The sequence below is a fragment of the Odontesthes bonariensis genome, chromosome 1 (genome assembly GCF_027942865.1).
Source record: "Odontesthes bonariensis isolate fOdoBon6 chromosome 1, fOdoBon6.hap1, whole genome shotgun sequence".
Taxonomy (NCBI): domain Eukaryota; kingdom Metazoa; phylum Chordata; class Actinopteri; order Atheriniformes; family Atherinopsidae; genus Odontesthes; species Odontesthes bonariensis.
Genome location: NC_134506.1, coordinates 2,364,145 through 2,385,556, shown reverse-complemented (window position 1 = coordinate 2,385,556; position 21,412 = coordinate 2,364,145). Strand labels below are relative to the sequence as shown.

General features: G+C 45.0%; 2 protein-coding genes across 3 annotated transcripts in view; both read left to right on the top strand.

Moving 5' to 3' along the window:
* Positions 1-3,334: 3,334 nt before the first annotated feature.
* On the top strand, positions 3,335-8,952 carry selenos (selenoprotein S). 2 transcript variants are annotated; one of them, XM_075461336.1, is made up of 6 exons: positions 3,335-3,640; positions 3,875-3,994; positions 5,088-5,194; positions 5,276-5,365; positions 7,000-7,072; positions 7,342-8,952. In XM_075461336.1, exons 1-6 carry the CDS (start codon positions 3,547-3,549, stop codon positions 7,419-7,421), a joined length of 564 nt encoding a protein of 187 aa, XP_075317451.1. In that variant the 5' UTR covers positions 3,335-3,546; the 3' UTR covers positions 7,422-8,952. The 2 variants fall into 2 exon arrangements, with proteins under 2 accessions (XP_075317451.1, XP_075317367.1); XM_075461252.1 differs by having other exon boundaries at positions 3,872-3,994.
* Positions 8,953-13,690: 4,738 nt separating this feature from the next.
* The window catches only part of chsy1 (chondroitin sulfate synthase 1), a 64,020-nt gene continuing 56,298 nt past the window's right edge, over positions 13,691-21,412 (top strand). Inside the window, exon 1 of the mRNA XM_075461126.1 lies at positions 13,691-14,442. Within this exon, the coding sequence (XP_075317241.1) occupies positions 14,132-14,442 (311 nt within the window). The 5' untranslated portion in view covers positions 13,691-14,131. The remainder of the gene's footprint in view (positions 14,443-21,412) is intronic.

The window sequence follows — 21,412 nt, the reverse complement described above, 5'->3', positions numbered from 1 at the left end:
AGAATACAAAATGAAGAGAACCTCATAACAAAGCCATAACGCAAGAACACAAACCAGAGTGAATCAATTAACCCAGAAACCCAAGACCAAAGTCCAAAAAATGAACCATCACATAACTATGGGAGAGGCTGCACGGTGGTGTGGTGGTTAGCACTGTCACCTCACAGCAGATGTGTTCCTGGTTTGAATCCCAGCTGAGGCCTTTCTGTGTGGAGTTGCATGTTCTCCCCATGTATGGGTGAGTTTTCTCCAGGTACTCCAGCTTCCTCCCACCGTCTGCATTATAGGTTAATTGGTGACTCTAATTGAGCCATCCATGCAACGTTCACACTCACCAAGGTGATGGTTGTTTGTCTCACTTGTCTCTGTATGGCCCTGTGATGGACTTGTGACCCATCCAGAGTGTACCCCTCCCCAATGACCGTTGGAGTAAGCAGGTGCAGAAAATGGATGGATAACTATGGGATGTTTCACCTGAGCCATCCCTAACTATAAGCTTTATCAAAAAGGAAAGTTTTAAGCCTGGTCTTAAAAGTGGAAAGGGTGTCTGCTTCCCGGACATTTACTGGCAGCTTATTCCACAAGAGAGGGGCCTGATAACTGAAGGCTCTGCCTCCCATTCTACTTTTAGAAACTCTGGGAAACACAAGTAAACCTGCAGTTTGGAGCAGTTTTTCTGCATCACTCTGAGACAGATTCCTGATTTTAACAATATTACGAAGATGAAAGAAAGCAGTCCTAGAAACCTGTTTTATATGCGAGTCAAATGATAAATTCTGGTCAAAAATAACTCCAAGGTTCCTCACTGTAGAACTAGAAGCCAAGGAAATACCATCTAGAGTAACTATATAGCTAGACAATTTCTCCCTGAAACGCTCAGGTCCAAAGATAACGACTTCAGTTTGTCTGAATTTAGAAGCAGACAGTTCTGAGTCATCCAGGTCTTTATGTCTTTAAGACATGCTTGTAGTCTGACCAACCTATTGGGTTCATCTGGTTTTATAGATAAGTACAGCTGAGTATCATCAGCATAGCAATGGAAATTTATGCCATGCTGTCTAATAATGTTACCCAATGGAAGCATGTATAAAGTGAAAAGAATCGGTCCAAGCACAGAACCCTGAGGAACTCCATGACTTACTCTGGTGTGTGAGGAAGATTCTTCATTTACAAGAACAAACTGAAATCTATCAGATAAATATGACTTAAACCAGCCTAATGCAGTTCCTTTAATCCCAATAACATGTTCAAGTCTCTGTAATAAGATACTGTGATCGACCGTATCAAATGCAGCACTGAGATCCAACAGGACAAGCACAGACACAAGTCCGCTATCGGAGGCTAAGAGGAGATCATTGGTAACTTTCACCAGACAGTTTCTGTCCTATTTGGCACTCAATTCAGTTCAATTCAGTTTTATTTACATAGCGCAAAATGACAACCAATGTCCTCTCAAGGCACTTCAATAATGCATTCAAGCCAACTGGAGTTCAATTCATTGTAATCATAATCCAATCAAATAGAATTAATTAAATAAAAAATTAGCAGTAAGTCAGCCTTCGTTCACCAGCAATATCCTGACAAGAAAGTAGGGCAGAGCTGGTTGGTTTCCTGTGGAATTATTGAGAGCTGATTGGTTGACACTGTTTCTCGTTGATGACCAATCGTGCTTTAGACCAAGGTTAGTAACGTCCACCTTATTTCCAAACACTTGAGGGAACAAAAGGTGAAGAAAAGTAATAATGTGGAAAAGTGGGGAAATAAATATGCACATGAAAATAAATGAATACAATGTGGAAATGAAAAAAAGATAAATAAATCTGAAAATATAAAAATAAGTTTGGAAATGTTAGGGAAATTAACAACAATACTCAGTAATATTGTCTTGGAGACTTATCTTCCAGCAAGGGAACATTTACATCCAGAGGTTGTGATGCAAATGTTCCAAGATACAGAGTTTTCAGGAAGCTTTTATAGGGTAGAGAAGACGGACGCTTGTTTCTATGCATGAGACATTTCCTTCTGTCCTGCTGGGGGCAGACAGTGGTATTGGTACCACCAGGGCTGTGGGACACCTTCTTAGAGCGGACAGTGGTGTTGGTACCACCAGGGCTGTGGGACACCTTCTTAGAGCGGACAGTGGTGTTGGTACCACCAGGGCTGTGGGACACCTTCTGAAAGCGGACAGTGGTGTTGGTACCACCAGGGCTGTGGGACACCTTCTGAAAGCGGACAGTGGTGTTGGTACCACCAGGGCTGTGGGACACCTTCTGAAAGCGGACAGTGGTGTTGGTACCACCAGGGCTGTGGGACACCTTCTGAAAGCGGACAGTGGTGTTGGTACCACCAGGGCTGTGGGACACCTTCTGAAAGCGGACAGTGGTGTTGGTACCACCAGGGCTGTGGGACACCTTCTGAAAGCGGACAGTGGTGTTGGTACCACCAGGGCTGTGGGACACCTTCTGAAAGCGGACAGTGGTGTTGGTACCACCAGGGCTGTGGGACACCTTCTTAGAGCGGACAGTGGTGTTGGTACCACCAGGGCTGTGGGACACCTTCTGAAAGCGGACAGTGGTGTTGGTATCGCCAGGGCTGTGGGACACCTTCTTAGAGCGGACAGTGGTGTTGGTACCACCAGGGCTGTGGGACACCTTCTGAAAGCGGACAGTGGTGTTGGTACCACCAGGGCTGTGGGACACCTTCTGAAAGCGGACAGTGGTGTTGGTACCACCAGGGCTGTGGGACACCTTCTGAAAGCGGACAGTGGTGTTGGTATCGCCAGGGCTGTGGGACACCTTCTTAGAGCGGACAGTGGTGTTGGTATCGCCAGGGCTGTGGGACACTCAGTTCTTAGAGCGGACAGTGGTGTTGGTACCGCCAGGGCTGTGGGACACTCAGTTCTTAGAGCGGACAGTGGTGTTGGTACCGCCAGGGCTGTGGGACACTCAGTTCTTAGAGCGGACAGTGGTGTTGGTACCGCCAGGGCTGTGGGACACCTTCTGAAAGCGGACAGTGGTGTTGGTACCACCAGGGCTGTGGGACACTCAGTTCTTAGAGTGGAGAGTGGTGGTCTCCCTGGTGCAGCTATTAATCTCATGCAGACGCCAATATAAACAGATACACAGAAGTAGAAATGATTATGTGGGCATAAAAGATAATAATTTTTAAAGTAAGTAAAAAATCATTTGATATATAAATGGAAAATGTACAAACATACGTATTTCATTATTTATTTTTTCATATACAGGTATTCATGTATTTTTGGTTATGGCAGTTTTGGTCCTGACATAACGATGCCATACCATGAGGTGGCGGTAGCGCGCTCGTAATACTTGGTAGAAGAAGAAACACAGGACCAACACGTCACCCTGCCTGTAGCTAACCACTTCGGCGCTGAGCGCGCAGTCACCGTCCAAAAGGAAGGAGCCCGTCCTGTTGAGCTACAGATGGTTGACAGGAGGAGTTGAAGTTCCCACAGCTGGTCGTTTAATGAGGCGATAAGAGTACGCGACACGGTGTGGTCACAGCGTCTACCGGAAGTCTGAAATGGATGATGTAGAGATTTTAGATGTTGATGACGAAAACTCTCCTCGCCGGTTTCCCCTCAAAAACCAGGATCTGAGTCCGCTGGGCCTCACTGGTACGCACTATCAAATTGACCAACTTATTTCTTTTTGCGTGAATTTTACGTCCGATTCAATCAAAGAAACGACGTAAATGACGTTGAGCGGAAGTACGTCGGTGAGACAATTAGCTGTGAAACAAGTTCCCGATTTTTGTAATTGGTGAATAAATGTGACTCAGTCATTAAGTGTTTCTGCTGTGTCCATTTAGACGTGTTCCCAACAACATTTCCCCGTTTCCCTCCCAGCAGGAGAGCTTCTGTCCCAGTATGGTTGGCACCTGCTGGTTGCCACCGTCATGGTCTACCTGCTCATCCAACACCTGAGGAAGAGGAGATCCAGCCCCAGCACCCTCCCACCAACACTGCAAGGTAGCACCAGCCCTGGCTTTCTGCAGCTGCTCACACTTGTTCAGGCAAATGTTAGATGGCACCAGAGGTGTGACCAGAATGGCATGTGTGGGTGGGCAGTTAGCTCATCTGGGGGGGCAGAAAACAATACCTGAAAAAAATCGGTGGAAAACCACTACTACAACTTCAAGCATAATAATAATAAAAATAATAATAGTAATAATAGTAATAATTCAATTCGGTAATGAAATATATGGTCACACTAGCATAAATCATGACCGTCAATTTTGTTAACAGTGTGGAAAGTTTTTTTTTTTTTGTTTTTTTTTGTAAAGAAATGTAGAACTTGTATGATGCTATTCAAACAAACCAACTGGAAAGCAGTTTTGACGATTGTTCTGCCCCTTAACCCCTTCGCCATGTTGCAAATATGTCCTATTTTGGAGAGGTTTTTAGACCAGCACTTTAGCATGCATTAGCTTTTGTTTAACATGCTCCACATTCTCCATTGAGGGTTTAAACTCAAGTAGATACTTGGGGCAAGACATCCAGTCAACTCCAGCTTTTTATTACCTTCATTAAGTCTACAATTCAGATCATTATATACAACATAAACATCCGAAAATGTGAAAACCGCCTTTTTTTTTTCAGCAGCAAGGGGTTAAGGTTACGGAGGGGGGGAAACACGATAACAAAAAAATAAATAAAGCTATAAACTTTGCAGATATATGCTTTTTTAAATCACCACCTGCATTTATTCTATCAATACAAGACACAAACAGAGATAATAAATCGTGGCCTTTTTTCTGGCCAGTTTTCTTTGGATGGACAGAGCATTTCTCAGGGGGGCAGGACTTGTTCCTGGGGGGGCTTAAAAGCTTCATTGAGTGTCTTTGTCAGCAGAGTTTTTATTCCACCAATGTCACTAAAACGTGAAGTGATACCTGTTTGAAAAGCTTTGTCTACGGACAGGGTGAACAGTCCGTAAAATGTAACATAAAACGCTGGAACGCTGCAGAGTCTCTAAGAGGAGATGTCACCTGAACTGATAAATTACTTGAATGATACAATGTGTCTTCTCCCCCCCCCCCCCCCGTCCTTCCCCCTTTCAAAGATGCTACATTAGTGGCAAGAAGACAAGAGGCCATGGAAGCAGCTCGAAGAAGGATGCAAGAGGAGCTGGATGCCAAAGCAGACGTCTTTAGAGAGAAACAGAAGCAGGTGCAGTAGTGAAATGGAAGCATGATGGATGGTTGCTCCATTACAGCAGACCTGAACAGAGTGTTGAATGTTTGTTTTCAGCAAGAAGAAGAGAAAAGAAGGCAGAAGATAGAGATTTGGGAGAGTATGCAGCAGGGAAAGAGTTTCAAAGAAACTACAAAGCTTTCTCAGGTGAGTTCAAAATTCAGTTGTGCGTAACTTATGCAACTCCAGGATCTGAGTCCGCGTCCGTCTGATCTCTATCGAGCTGTCATGGAGACAAATGTCTCTACAACAGGGTCTCCTGAAGACTCTTCTCTCCTGGTTATTACGTTGAAAGTGTCATGTGATGACATCACTCAGGAGGCATCGGGGAAGTCTGTGTTCTCAGCAACATTCAACTAAATTCCTCTGAATTTCCTGAACATGGTTTCCTTTCCTCATGTTCCTTTTCTGTGTTTGAACTTGTGTCACCTGACCTGGTCTTTTGCACTCTTATTGGCTGTAGCTCCTGACTGATGGCTCAGTCCCAACTCCTCCCCTGCCGACTGCTCCAGAATATCAGACATGCTCTTCAGATCTTCGGTGCGAGGCCGGGCTGTGTCCACGAGCCTCGCAGAACATGTCTTTGAAAGTCTCACACATAATGATTGATGGCCGCTGTTCAAATCGCCCAGAATTTTCTCTGCCAGCTTCAACATTTGTCTGGGACATGAAAATTGGGCTTAAACTCTTGTTAACAAGGCTTTAAAAGGTTCAAACAAACAACATACTGCCCAGAATTGTTCACTCTCCTCTGGAACAAGAAATAAATGTGTGACCTTGTTAGCTGCCTTCAGAATGATCTCAAACAGCCTGCATGTCAATGTAAAACAGGAAAGTTCTATTCAAAATGCCAGTCAGTTACCCAGAAGGACACAGAGTGGTACCGAGCAAGAAAAAAGCCTGAAGAAAGAGAAGGAAAAGTCCATGAGAGGTGACGTACAGAAAGTCCTCTCATAATAGAGATCTGAATGCAACAAAACTCAGCGCCAGGCATGCAGTGATCCATTCAGCATCCAGAACCGTCAGCATCCAGAACCGTCAGCATCCAGAACCGTCAGCATCCAGAACCGTCAGCATCCAGAACCTTCAGCATCCAGAACCGTCAGCATCCAGAACCTTCATCAATCCCTCTGAAGATTACCGGCTCCTTTCTTCGTACGCCATCTTCTTTTCTTTTTTCCCTGCAGAATAAACTCTTGGTGTGGTTTAAGTTTGCAGCACTTCTGCAGATGCAGTTCAGTACCTCGGTACCACAGTACCTCACTACCTCAGTACCACAGTACTGCCACTATTTTAGCAGCTGAAACCCAACAGAGGAGCAGCTTCACATTTCTTTAGTTATCCACTTTCATGACACAGTAGCACAAAGCAAAGTGAGGGTGAGTTCTCTCACCCATCACTCATTCAACATCACCAGAGACACGGCCAGGAGCCCCTGATCATTGGCTTGGTTTATAAGGACCCTTTGAGCAAGGCACAGTGATTAAACTGGCTCACAAGTGGTGTCACAAATTCAAATAAGCGAAGCAATCAGAAAAAAAGAAAGACTTCATGTTCCAGCTTGTTGTATGGCAGCTTATCAAACATGGAGTTGCACTCTACATCTTCTGAAAGTGAAAGCCTAAGAAGGCTTTCCTGCATGGGGATGCAGAGCAGCAGGGATGTATGTTGTTCTTTGTATTTAAAAAGGAATGGAATCAGATTTGATAAGTAACAGTAAGCATGCATTTGATGTGGCCATGTTGTGAGTGTAGCATCTGTTTAATGTGTCCTTACTACAGAGCACCGAGGAGGCCAGCTCATCCCCATCTGTGCTGAAACCAAAGACGGACAAGAAGCCACTTCGTGGTGCTGGTATGTATTTCCCATGATGGGGACCAGGCAGCTGCTGTGCAGTCAGCCTTTAAGCCCCCCCGTGCTGCAGGGACCAGGACCAGCTTGTAAGAAGGCAGCGGTCTTTGAGGTTCCCGGTCATGGCTCCCTAAAGGCAGACTCCACTGTACCACTGAATCATGACAACGTGTGACACTGTGCTGGCCGACAGGACCACAGAATACCGTCTTTTTAACTCGTCTCTTGGTCAACTTTTTGTGAGCTGGAACGTTGTCCTCTGTGTGTTTCAGACTACAACCCCCTAAATGGACAGGGGGGAGGCTCCTGCTCCTGGAGACCAGGGAGAAGAGGGCCCTCATCTGGTGGATGAGGTTAAAGCTTGAGGCTGTGGTCCGTATGACCTCGGACCTCTGGCAGTCTGATGTGCACACTGGCTCGATGAACCAAGCTGACAATGACACCAAGCGCACCCTTTGATATGTTTTTGTCTTTATACTACACAAGCGAGGACACTCCTGCAATATCAGTCACATTTCAGAAGAAATCATTCAAAATCGTAGTTCGATTCCTCTTCCAACAAAATCAAAGACCAATACTTTACAAAGACAGAGTTGAAAACACAGGTCCCAGAGCAGATATTTAATGTTAAAAAAAGATCCTGTGATCATTAAAACCGTTTCCTGTTAGCCTAAATACACCACGTTTCTCACGCCTTTGTGTCACTGGATCCACTTAGCAAAGAATTACCAGAAGAATTGGAAGTTAGTCGAGACATTTTCAACAGTAATTTACTAAGTACAGATTGAACCATAGTACCACTAATCAATTGAAACGGCTGCCCTGAAATGGTGCTTTGGGTAGTGTGCTGCCCACACAAGCTAACTCTGAAATGGACGAACCCTCTGAGCTAAAAAAAAAAAAAAAAAGTCTCTTCACCACAGTTCTGCAAGACTCAACTTTGGAGTCTTAAAAAGCAGCATGATGAATTTGAGGAAAACACTCTTTGGTCAAGTGATTGTCACGTTGATTAGTTTGGCACAAATGAGGTTCAGGTGTGGGGCTGCTGGGGCAGGTGGGCAGGTGGGATCCCAAAACGTGTCTAACAGTTGGTGCTCGGAGCTGGATATACCAGCAAATGGGCTGAGAAGATGTCAGTCACCAGAAGAACATAAATATTTAGCATACAATCTCAATGACAGAAGGAAAAGAAAGACTAAACTGGGAGGTAGCTGGTGGGCTTTTAAAGAACCAAAAAGTCATCTCTGAAGGCAGGACGTTTGTTCAGACGCTGACGGTCCATGCAGAGGTGTGAATAACCTACCAGGAACTGAAACGGCCACAATCAACACTTTGACTTCCTGCTGTGGGACCTGTCTTTGGAACATAGTACAGCAAAAATTCGAATGCTTTTAAAGGACAAATTAGAAATGAAGCAAAAATTGACGATGCCATTTTGAATGACACGCTGATATGAGAGGAGTGTAGTCACTTCTGTTCTGTAAGTTCTTTTCTTTGTTGTGTTGATCAGTTGTCATCATTTCCAGCAGGTATTCACTATGCTGTCTCATTTGACTCTTATTTACTTTCTATGCCTTGCTGTTAAGATAACGATGATCTGCTTCAGTATTTCTGGGTAAATGTGTGCTATTGAAAGCTTTTAATGAAGCCATTCCTGTAAATGGTAATTAACCAGTAGGTTTGGCTGATTGATTTCCTGGCCAGTGTGCTTTTGTTCAGCACTGTATGCAACTATACATTTAGTGTATATTGAAGCAGCAGTGGTAGCTGGTAAACATTTAATGTCAAGAAATTGAATGTTCTGATTAGAAAGCTACAATGATATTGGTAAAGTTATGTCTATTGTTATGCTAAGTTTTATGCAATAAAGACGGTCACCCGGAGTTTCACTGTCCAGCTTGTTTGCTTAATTTATCCAGGGAGTCTGTGCACCGAAGAGCGGCTAACACCCACACAAAGTCAGAGCATGATGAACTGCTCCGTAAACAAAGAAGTGCTGAAAGCCCACACTCCAGGTAAGAATAGGGTGGGTCACTTTAAAGGGAACTACTGCACATGTACCTTCATGTGCAGTAAGAGTGTTGGATGGTGTATCCTCAGACAGTGCCCCCTGTTACTGATACCTTTAATGAGGATATTCTAGTCAGAAAAATATGACGGAAGCACTTCCATGCAGTAGTATTGAATCTACGTTGAAAATGGAACACATCTTAGAGGATCTTATGTAACCGGTATGAAAGCTCTGCGTTGTGTTAAGGTTAATGGATGAAGACCACACCGCTGCTCTTTCGAAGGTCTTTTTATTTTCCAACCTTTCCTCACCGAACATCACAAAAGAGAGCCGATTACAATGACGCAAACAGTAGCACAAATAAGTAAAACATGGAGCAACATGGACAAAATAAAATGACAAATATAAGTGACAAAATGGGAGCTCACCTTTTCTCACAGAACATCACAAAAGAGAGGAAGAGTTTTGGCGGGACCGTGTCTTTTGTCACAAATGTTGCTCCCCCATAAAATAATGTACAGAAAACGAAAACAAAAGTTCCACCTGACTAATCTTATAAATGTCATAAAAACAATTAAAACAATAATTTAGTGGAATTATACACAAGCCAAATTAATCCTTGTTATACTTATAAGCCTCGTTCCCACTATGCAGTTCGGTACGGGTCGGTTCAGAGCGGTTCGCTTATTTCAGTGTTTCCATTACCACCAAAGCATACCGGTCCCATGTCTGTAGCCCTTCTGCTTGGGGTACCCAGAACACAGGACCGGTTCCAGGCTCTGCTCTCCGGTGTTGGTGAGGAGGCTGTGCAGCGGGAGCTCGATGGCGCTGTGCCAAACCAAAAAGTTTTCCAGCTGATTGCCGCAGAAACAGCAGAGAGTGGTTTCAACCGGACCGCGAGCCAGTGTGGCATTAAGCTGAAGAAGCTTGGAGGTGGTTCCAAATTATGGATGCTATTTGTTATTTACGCTTCGGCACGCACTCCGCCCACTCCTGAGGGTCCCCTTTGTACAGTGGGAACGCAAGCTGACCCCAAAGCCACCCGACCCGTACCGGACTGCATAGTGGGAACGAGGCTATACTGGTTGCTGCTCAAAATAATGGACAACACTGCACATCCTCTACCCAACACTGATTTTAAAAAAGGCCTCTTCAGCAAAGCTGTTTCTTATTTTTGTTTTTTTACGTATTTTTTTTTATTATTGCCAGCGAAGTATATTCTTTCCCTTGAGTCAAGAACTTACTCTGTGACTTCCCCTCATAATGCAACCGCAAATGATCATTTTGTCAGTTATAGGAACGGATCAGGACAGAAATACAATGTGTTTGGCAGATGAAGCGTCGGGATGATCCTTTTGACTTCATGATGTTTGGGAGCATTGCATTGTGATGAACAAGGTGGAACAGAGGGAAGTGTGGCTGGTATTGGGAAATAATCTTGATCTTACAGTGTCAGGAAAATCAAAACAACTACCATAGAAAGTCATGACTAATTTAATAAGTTGTAGAAATGGTTTCTCGCTTAAAGGGAAAGTTCGTTTTTTTTTTTTTAACCTGGACCTTATTTCTGGCATAAAATACGTTCATCTACTCCCCGATAACAGTTTGGTGAAAGTCAGGCATTGACAACACAGCCTCGCTGCAGTGGCGCGCGTTGATGACATCATCCCACTAAACCCCCCCGATAGCCCCCAATAACAGCAACACGGCAGCTCTGAGCTAACAGTGCAATAGTACGCGTTCATTCATTCATTGGTCTTAAAGTATCGGTGAAATAAAGACAGATAATGCCTTATTTAGAGGCTGTGTTGTCTCTGCCCTGTTCTCTCCGTTATATGGATACACGCGGATCTCCAGGGATCTAAATATCTTCCGAAGGTTTCACCAAACTGTTATCGGTGAGTAGATGAACGTATATTATGCCAGAAATAAGGTCCAGGTTTAAAAAAAAAACGAGCTTCCCCTTTAAATCATGATCAGTTTTTAAAAAAAAAAACATCTTAAAGTTATGGTAGGTAATCCTAGAGAGTTAGCAAGAGAGCTAGCAAGATTCGAAAGTGGCCCCTCCTCTAAGCTCCACCCCCCCCCCCTCCCCTCCCCATTCCGTCAGTGCTTTATCCAAAGCCAGTAGAACCACGTGCGCGCGCGGAGCAGGGAGCCGACAGAGGGGGGCGTAGGCAGAAAGCGCAGAGGCATCTGATTGTTTTTTTGTAGGCGCCCCAATCCGAGATCAGCGGGGCGCTGATCTTGGATTGGTCAGCTTTTTCTCAGTCCTGCAGCTGCCACAGAGGTCTGATTATTTTCGTCCCTTTTTCTAAATACATCTTGTATAGATTTATCTCAGGATAGATGAACCATTTCACCCAGTATTACAAAATGTGTTTCTGAACAGGATTACCAGCCATAGCTTTAAAGGTAGGGTAGGAGATCCTGGATTTTGAGTCCAGCGAAGCTGCATTTTGAAAATACACAGGTAAAAAGTCCCAACCCTTTTCTTCACTTTCCCCCCGAAGGCACGCCTCTAGAGTACATGAACGAGCACGAAGGTGCACGAGCGCTGTTCTGACAGCAAGCATCGATCGTTGCCGTATTTAGTATTTAGTTTATGCTAACTATACGTTTAATAATGCTAGGTGCTAGCCAAGCTGGCTCTAGTTTAGCTTCCTGCTAAGCTTCTGGACGCGTAAAGGCTGATTCATACTCGGCGCAACCTCGCTCATACTAGCTGGTCGCAAATGGCGCAAACGGTCACGTGTCCCAAAATTCCGCCACGCCCCCCTTCGCAAGCTACAAAATCCTCGCGCGGCGCAAGGGCGCGCACACAACTTTTTTTCTGACTTCGCGCGCGCTCAACCAGAAACAGCTGACCAAGAAAAAGAAAAAATGAACACTGCAGAGACCGCGGTGACCGAGAGGCTGCGCCTCTACAAACATCTGTACGACACGTCTATGAAGTTACACTGGGACAACGTTTGACAAAGTTCGTCTTGTTGCAAAGGACGAACATTCCACCTTCTCTTCTGTTTTTGCCGCAGCCGCTTAGCTCTGAGATACATATACAGTTCTACACCCAGAGTAAATTCATTCCTCATCAGATGTGCCAGCCTCTGCTGACGTGACACCACAGGTGGCATTGTGTATGCTTTCTTCGTCCGGTTCTTCAGCTTGTTTCCTCAACAGTGACGCCCGCTGGTCTGGAGAGAACTGCAAATGTGACGCATACTCGGCGCAAACTGCGCTTATGAGCTGAAGGAACTGTGAAGGGGCTGGCGCTTTCGATGACGTCATTAATGGTTCTCGAGCCAGAACAGTTGCGCGTTTGCGCCGAGTATGAATCAGCCTTAATTGTTCACGGAGCAGGGTACGCGCACAGGGGGGGGAGGGGGAGGGAGGGAGGAGCAGACTGCAGTTTGATAGACGGCATCAGAATCCAATCATTGTGAACGGTCCGTTCACAATGATTGGATACTGTTTTTCCTAGATTGTACGTTCTAGAGGCCACTAAAACTTTTCATATTTGTGTCAAAACTTTGAATTAATTGGTTGCAATGGGGGTGTGAAGAGTATTTCAAGCAATATGTAAAAAAATGTTCCAGAAAAAGATCCCCTACCCCGCCTTTAAGGCCACAATAAAACTGTTTAAGAAATGTTTTCAAGAGCTCTGCTTAAACTAATCATACTCGAAGTAAATGACATGAAACAATTGTCCAGCTTTACCGTCTAAAACAGAGGTCTTCAACAGGGGGTCCGCGGAGGTACTGCAGGGGGTCGCAAAATCTTTGGTTGATTAGACGATTTTTAACATTTCTTTTTTTTTCTTTTTTTTCAAACAGTTTTTTCTCACAAATTGTGTGCAAACGTGTGCTATCCACAGATGGTTTGAGGATTCATTGTCCCATCTACATGCATGTTTAAAGTTAAAATCTGTGGATTATTTGAATAGCTCAGTGTTGTATGCAAGATGTTTGTTTATAAATGGCAGTGGCACGGCCACCCTGTACCTTGCACATGTTTAAAATAAAAACATGAATATATTAACCTGTGTATTATTTGAATAGTTTAGTATTGAATGTACAATAACAGAGTAGCTATGTTTATACACGGCACTAGGCCCCGTTAAATATAAAACACAATTGTATGCCATATAAATAGTAGGGGGGTCCCTGCTCCAACTCTCCATCAGTTTGGGGGTCCCTGGCCTGAAAAACGTTGAAGACCCCTGCTCTTAAACCAAACAAGAAGGCACCAGTTTCCAACACATGGGGGGGGGGGCAGCAGGTCACCGAGCTGTAACTGTGTATTTGCTCTTTTTCTCAATCTTTTTTCTAACATTTTCTAAAAAAAAAAGAGAAGTAGCTACATATTAAAGATCAATGATAAAGACAACACAAAGAGAAAAAAAGTAAAATTTAATTGATCTGCTCATTTTGCAGACGGATTTAAATCATGCAACGTGTACATTGATGGCGGTTATTTGTGTTAGTGTTGCGGATATAAAACCCCTCACTGTCCGACCCAACGGGCGCGTGCAACGAGGAAAACGGTAAATGTCGGGGTTTCCGGGGAAACGTGAACGCACCGTCAGCGGGTCAAAGCGATTCTACGGAAAGTCCGTTGGGTCAAACCACTGTTAAACCCTTCGACAGCAGCGATCGTCAGACATTCTTTGCTACTGTGAAAGAATGGCGAGACGGGATCCGCTATTCAAAGCTAAGATGAAAACAGCCCCGTTTGTATTTTGGCGTTAAATTTTCCCTGCGGTCGTTCGAGGCGGACAGATCCGAGGCAGCAGCGGCAAAGAACGGTTCAGGTGGCGGCTTCAAGGAGACTGCTGCGATGCAACGTAGGCATCTGGAAGAAAAGGGCTTTTCAAGTATGAGGCAGTGTGTCTGAGCCCGTTTTTCACCAGCCATAGGAACTCTAACAACCCGCGGCGTTTTTTAAAAATCTTTTTCATTCGCTTTTAACATTTTTATCACATCAACTTATTTCACAGATACGCTGTTTTGAATCAAGTGAAGGTTGACAGCGAGCTGGTGAAGTTTTGGGGAATGGCTGGTCGAAGTCGAAGAGCATGGTTTAGTGTTCTGTTGGGACTGGTTGTCGGGTTCACTCTGGCTTCCAGACTGATTTTACCCAGAGCGACCGAGCTGAAGAAAGCTGGACAAAAGCGAAAAGCAAACCCTGCCGCCTGTGGGTTAAACGGGGGTCTGACAAAAGGCCACGGAGGAGTTCTGTGGGCACCTCAAGTGAACGGTTCACCGGCGACCGACAAACCGGGCTCCAGGTCCAGTAACTTCCTCTTCGTCGGCGTCATGACTGCCCAGAAGTACCTGAACAGCCGAGCCGTGGCAGCACACAGGTATGTGGTGCGGCTCTCACATACACAGGTTTTTATTGCAAATGCAGAGCGAATATTAACACAATTCCAGCTGAAAGTGTAGCAAATGAATGTTAGTTTTTTTTTTCCATAAGCTCCTGTGGCCCGGTTTAAAACACGAAGCAACCCTCTGAGGAATTAGGTGCGCAGGCCTGCGGTACAGGCTGCTTATCCCGGCCGGCTAGCTGGCAGTTTAAAGGGCTAAAACGGCTCTCATTTCAACTACTCATTGATTACAAGTGAACGGTTTCCATCGTGAAATATATTTTCTGACTAAGTTGGTGCAAAAATGTAAATGCTGTATCTCCGTAAAAGCTGCCGGTTAACGGAGAACTCTGGACTTTATTTGTTTCTCTTTATATTCTTTCATGTATTTTTAATGCTTCTTCCACTCCCTGCTGCAATGCTTTTATTTTATGTAAAGCACGTTGAATTGTTTGTACATGAAATGTGCTATACAAATAAATTTGATTTGATTTGATTAAGTGTTTGCAAAAAAGAGAGAAGGAGCCCCCCATCCCTCAGGAAGGCTTTTAATCTCCCCTCCCTGTAGCATTTTAGTTAGTTAAAAGGACCATGTCTGAAACTACCAGAATTCTTGTATTTTCAGTCTAATGGATCCTGTTTTATCCAGAAAACACTGACACAACAGCAGAATTACAAGAAAGCCAAAGCCATATGTCTTCAACCTGAAGCCGCTTCATTCTTCTCTGCTCCCTGATTGAGTGTTTTACGATGAATTGTTTGTTTCAGTGGGATCTCAGGGAAGTTTGGAAGCTGGGTGACTGTGAATGTGACGTGTGTGATATGTCCTGGTGCCTCTGACAGTCATTTATACGTGTGGAGCAGCAAAGGGAGATTAGACTGATGGAGAAGGGAAGTGCACCCTTTGTCTTAAAAACTGGGTTTGATCTTGTGCCTTGAGATGACATTTGTTGGGATTAGGCACTATATAAATAAAACTGAATTGAATTTTCTTTGGCAGAAATGCAGACATTTTATGTGATTGTAAACAAATGTTTTACTGCTCTTTTATGCTAAATTTCATCAGTTGCCAGATGTTTAAAGGTTTTCAGATTGTAAATGGGCTGCACTCTTCAGTCCACAGATTCACACTGCACCTCTTAAGCCTGGTTTATAGTCGGTAACGTAAGACGCAACGTAAGCCCTTGCGCGGTTGCAAGCCCCCCCCTTGCGTGCTTGCGTGTGTCACCTCAATTTTCTAAACTTCACGCAAGACGCAAGACGCGAGCAGAGCTATAGAGTAGCCACTCTGGACGCGAGCACAAGCCACTATCTACATCACATCCGGCGGCGTGTTCATCTTCCGGTTTCATCCCCTAATAAAAGACCGCTGTTTTCAAACGCCAAGGTAGAAAGCGAAGAAGAAGAAGCATGAATCCCATAGACAGAATATATATAATATATTATGTCTGTGATGAATCCACTCGAAGAGAGACTTGCCGAAGAGGTCCTGGCGGTGAATTTCCTTTCATCGTAGTAGGCTTGTCATTGAAAAAACCCGCTGCTCCACCTACTGTCCTGGCGGTGAATCGCCACGCAGCACACGCAACCGCCGGCAAAGCAAAATGAAGCAAGCGCAAGGGCAGTTAAAAGAAGTATAACTCAGCCTTTAGTCTGAGCAGCCTTTTAGCCTTTTTTCTGTCACACACACGCACACACACACACACACTGGAGTCCTTCTGGAGATCCAATAGCCGCTTTCGGACTGCAGGAACCTTTGGCAGTTCTAATAACCTTTTAATCCGCGGGGCCATTTTCTCCCGTGTTCGGACATACAGGAACTCGGGGCTTTCTCCCTCAGTTCCTATAACTATTTAGCTCCTTCTCCGAGGTCGGGTCTTTTCATGGTTCTTATAGAACGAATCTAACGGAGGTGTGTGGTGGTCGGTAGCTACGCCCCATGTCATGCTATCACGGCTGAAATGTTTCATCATATGACACAGACACAACCGGCGGGTGTTTAATAAGTTAAACTTACACTGGTCTCATTTGTCTGCAGCGCTCTGCTCTCCTTTCTTCCTTCATGAAATGAAAAAGTATCTCCTGACTCTCTCTGTGAGCTCTTCCAGCCTCGATATTAGACGCCTGATGTGATTGTCCATGATTAATATCACCATCATGCAGACCATGAACACGGTGGCCTCCCCGCTCTCCATGTTAGCTTCTTGGTGGTGTTTTTTCTACTCTCCTTACTTTTACCGTTTTGTTTTGTGTTTGAATGTGGCGCTAAACGGCTAACGGCTAACACGTCACTGAAGCAGACGGCTGCGCGCGGCGCATCAGTCCCGATCAGGTCCCGACTCATGTGCGAATGCAGACTGAAACAGTTCCGCTGGGGAAGGATAGTTATCAGAACGAAATTCGAGGAGGGTAGTTCTGATAACTACTTTCTTAGAACGGTCTGTCCGAAAGCGGCTATTGTCCCAGCTGGAAACTCTCCAGAGGGCCGTCAGGCTGGAGGACCGGATTCTGATTGAAAATAATCTACACTTTGGAAATGAACGTTTGAATGGCAGGGCAGTCGTGCTGATCACTGGATTTGTGTTGGTGTCAGGAGCACATACTCATCCTCGACACACAGGTTGGCAGAAAAGAGAATGAAGCAGCTCCTCTTCTCACGGCAGACGCACGGTTGCTCGCCTTGAACACTCTGGAGGATTTGCTGTTGTATTCAGAAGCAGACGCACATGCTGATCTGCCAGACTTGTAACCAGGAAGCTGGCAGGGTAATCTCTACAAGAAGTCAGTGTTGCAGACATTTGCCTCCTGACATGCGGCGCCTCAGGAGAATCTACAGAGTGCTTCAGGGCTGCAGTCCATGTGTGAAACGTCTTTGGACAGCTGTAGCCTCACATTAAGGCACGCTTCCTCTTTTTTCTGTCTCGTCGATGAAGGCGTCTGTAATTCTTAGAGAGTTTTAGAAGGAACCTTAATATGATCTAAACAACGCCTTCCACTTAAAAGCACATAGAATAGTTATGAAGTATCCTCAGAATTTATCTCATATTTCCAAATCATTACTTTGCATGCTCAATTAGGGCTGTCCCCCCCCCCCCCCCCCCCAAAAAAAAAAAAAAAAAATTGAAAAAAATTTGATTTTTTTTTTTTTTTTTTTTTTTTTTTTTTTATTTTTTTTTTATTTTAAACAACAACATTTACCTTTAATGCCCGGCTGCCACATCTATAAGCATTTACCAAAATGTTTCCTGGTTCGTCTAAACACTAGGCCTATAGCCTACACAAAAATCAATTGACTGCTCAGTTCTTCTGTCGGAGAGTGAGAAAAAACCCGACGTTAGTGACCATTGGCTGACAAGCAGAATTTTACAAGCGCACAAGCTGGGTGCTTCAAGTCTGCCCTCTCTTTACACGGGCAAATTATTTCAGATTTTGACATTCTGAATGTGTCACAAAAAATAATCAGAAAGACAGGCGGAGTTTGAACATTCTGACCGCGATTTGGATCTCACCACGGTCCAATGGAGGATAACAGACAGTGTCGGTGCTGAAGCCGATGGTCACACTTACCGAGTTGCTTTCACAAGATGTTAATGCATCTCTCTGCCACGCTGCCCATGCTCATAAACGTGAAAAGACGTCACCAAAATAAAATAAATAAACCTGTTGCTGCACGAGGATGACAGCGCGGCCGTGATCTGTGTGTGGTAACGGGGTCAGAAAGTACAGCGGTGACCAGCCACCTCTGTTCCAGAAGGCGCTCCAACTTGCAGTGGAGTTCCATCTCGTGGAGACATCCTGGATGAGTTTGTGTTCAACAACGTTCTGTTGTATTTGTTTTTCAGTGAGACGCTGTAGCCTTGGCACTTTTCTTAAAATGTCCAACAAGACGTCTGGCAGCTGCTATGACACGGCAAATGGGATCTTTTTTAAGAGCCGCATTGATGCACCGCTGCAAAGTGTGCCCTGCACAACGAACTTCTTGGACGTTACCCCAGGACGGGTTACGCGCTAACTGATCGTTCTGTCCTTGTGACACGAAATTACCGTTTTGATTTGTTTGACGTCTTCCTTTGTCAAGCCCTTCAAATTAAAAGTCCCGGGAGCCCTTTGACGATTTTCCTGCGACCAATCAACCAATGGAATTTAGTCGACTGGTAATTTTTTTGGTCGACCAACGACCAATCGATTATTTGCCGTCAGCCCTATGCTCAATGTATTTTCAGTGGTTGGTATTATTTGCCTCAACAGTGTCGATTTATCATGTGGCAAAGATGTCAGTTCAGTGCCACATGGTGCTGCTTTTGGTCTTAGCATCCAAGGAAAAGCAACAAGTGAAGTGATAAGCCCAGACAGCTGGGTGTGGACCCACAGCTGGATTCTCACCACGTCTTCCATGATCCATTTAAAATGAGCCAATAGGAAAGGGCTCACTGGTCTTTGAACTGGCGGGCTGTAACAAAATGGCTTCGCAAGTAAGAATGTTCCAAACAGCTTAGACTATACAGTTCCCCAGTGGGACGGACGCTGGAACTGATCACATTGTCTGCTTGAGCCTTGTTATTTATGTCAAGTGTTGCATTTTGAGGTGTGAAGTGCTCACTACAGAGACTGCACAAGAAGCTGGCTGTTTATGCTGGAGCTATCAAAATGCACTGACTTCTGTTGGACACACCTCTGTCCACAAACACTGACTGAGCGCCTCTTCACACCAGATGCCAACATGCACACTGGATGCACACTGGATGCACACTGGATGCACACTGGATGCACACTGGATGCACACTGGATGCACACTGGATGCACACTGGATGCACACTGGATGCACACTGGATGCACACTGGATGCACACTGGATGCACACTGGATGCACACTGGATGAATGGTGCCCCAAATCCGAGAGTGTTTACAGGAGATGTATACCACTCATGAGGACGTGGAGGTGGGCCGGTGTGTGAGGAGATTTGCCAGGGTCCAGTGTGTCTGGTCCTATGAGGTAGGATTTGATCACTTGCGCACACACACACTTCTCAGGATCCCCACACCAAACTGTCTACACCAGAGAGGGGGGCAGTATCTGGACTCTGCTTTTATAGGCATTACTGCCACTCAAAGGGAATTTCTACAGTATGTTGATTAGGGATGGGAATCGAGAACCGGTTCTTGTTGAGAACCGGTTCCCAGTGTTTCAATTCCTTGGAATCGTTTGGCGATTTTGCAAACGATTCCCTTATCGATTCCAGTGGGCACGAATGATGTCACCACGCAACGTTGCGTGGCGAGTCCAGCGCAGCCAGCAGCCAACAGTAAACATGGCGCCCAAGCGGTACAAACGCTCGAAAGTTTGATTACACATCCCTAAAAAAGACGACAACAGGGCAACTTGCAAAGTGAATATTTCACCAAAGGGATGCACACTGGATGCACACTGGATGCACACTGGATGCACACTGGATGCACACTGGATGCACACTGGATGCACACTGGATGCACACTGGATGGCGTGTGGCACGAAATGCCAGCGTGAGCACAGTCAGGATGGATTAAGAGTCAGAGAATGGGATTCACACCTGATTGCTCGGACCACATTCAGAGGGGCTCCAGCACACTTCTGCTGATATTCTTGTGTATTTTTAGAGCCAAGGCACACAAAGCTCTGTTCCTTAAAACTGAGGGGTTTGGGCCACTATCTCTCTTTTAATCTGGATCGAGATCACCATGGTAACATATGCCAAACAGTTCCACATTAAAGCATCTTTGAATCTAAATGTTGTCAGGCAGAAGTATTACATCTGTGAAGATCAAAGAGTGCTGTTTTCAGGGATTAATCTGTAACAAGCCATACATGCTCAGTCTTTTTCTAACTGTGCTGTCATGACCTTTAACCTTTAACATGCTGACTGAGGCCTGCAGAGTCTGAGATGTAGTTCTTGGGTTTCTGACCTTGGGGTGACCTTTAACCTTTAACATGCTAACTGAGGCCTGCAGAGTCTGAGATGTAGCTCTTGGGTTTCTGACCTTGGGGTGACCTTTAACCTTTAACATGCTGACTGAGGCCTGCAGAGTCTGAGATGTAGCTCTTGGGTTTCTGACCTTGGGTGACCTTTAACCTTTAACATGCTGACTGAGGCCTGCAGAGTCTGAGATGTAGCTCTTGGGTTTCTGACCTTGGGTGACCTTTAACCTTTAACATGCTGACTGAGGCCTGCAGAGTCTGAGATGTAGCTCTTGGGTTTCTGACCTTGGGGTGACCTTGCTGGGACGTCCACTCCTGGGGAGATAGACAGCCGTCCTGAATGTTTTCCACTTGTGAATAATCTTTCTCTCTGTAGAACGATGGACTCCAGATAGCTTGGAAACGGCCTTCTAACCCTTCCCAGGTTGATGGGCAGCAACAGCTGCTTCTCTGAGATCGTTGCTGATGTCTTTCCTCCTTGGCATCGTGTTAACATACACCTGAATGCTGACAGAACTTCTGCTTTCATAGAGCTGCTCACACTGACTGATGATCAGTTAATCAGAGCATTGATCAGCAGCAGCTGGCTGATACTTATTAACTTAATTCATGTGGAAGCAGTAAGGGTTCACTTAGTTTTTCGGTGTTTTAGCTAGATTTTTACTTAATAGATAATGACACGGTGTAAGTTGTTCTGTAGCTGCTCATCTTACAGGGTTTTGTTTTTTTTTAAATGATGTCCTGATGGGTAAAAGCTAAGAATAGAAAGAGGGTGGGCTTTCCACCATGTGAATGTAAACTTGAGAGGCAGCATATCTTCGTTAGTGAAAATACTATTCAAAATCCCAGGAAATGATTTGAACGGTTTAGGATTCATAGCAATCCCACCTCCCCTCACCCCCACACCTGTGACATTTAAAAGCTGGGTGACGCTCCTTCATTCTGCTCGTACTGAATCTTCTGATTAATATCCTACAAAACATGTCATACGTTGTGGTGCGTGCAGCTGACAGGA

Excerpts from the sequence above, each read along its gene's own strand:
- selenos (XM_075461252.1), top strand. The coding sequence starts at position 3,547 with ATGGATGATGTAGAGATTTTAGATGTTGATGACGAAAACTCTCCTCGC. Across the intron at positions 3,641-3,871 it reads GAGTCCGCTGGGCCTCACTG|CAGGAGAGCTTCTGTCCCAG; the intron begins GTACGCACTATC and ends TTTCCCTCCCAG. Across the intron at positions 7,073-7,341 it reads GAAGCCACTTCGTGGTGCTG|ACTACAACCCCCTAAATGGA; the intron begins GTATGTATTTCC and ends TGTGTGTTTCAG.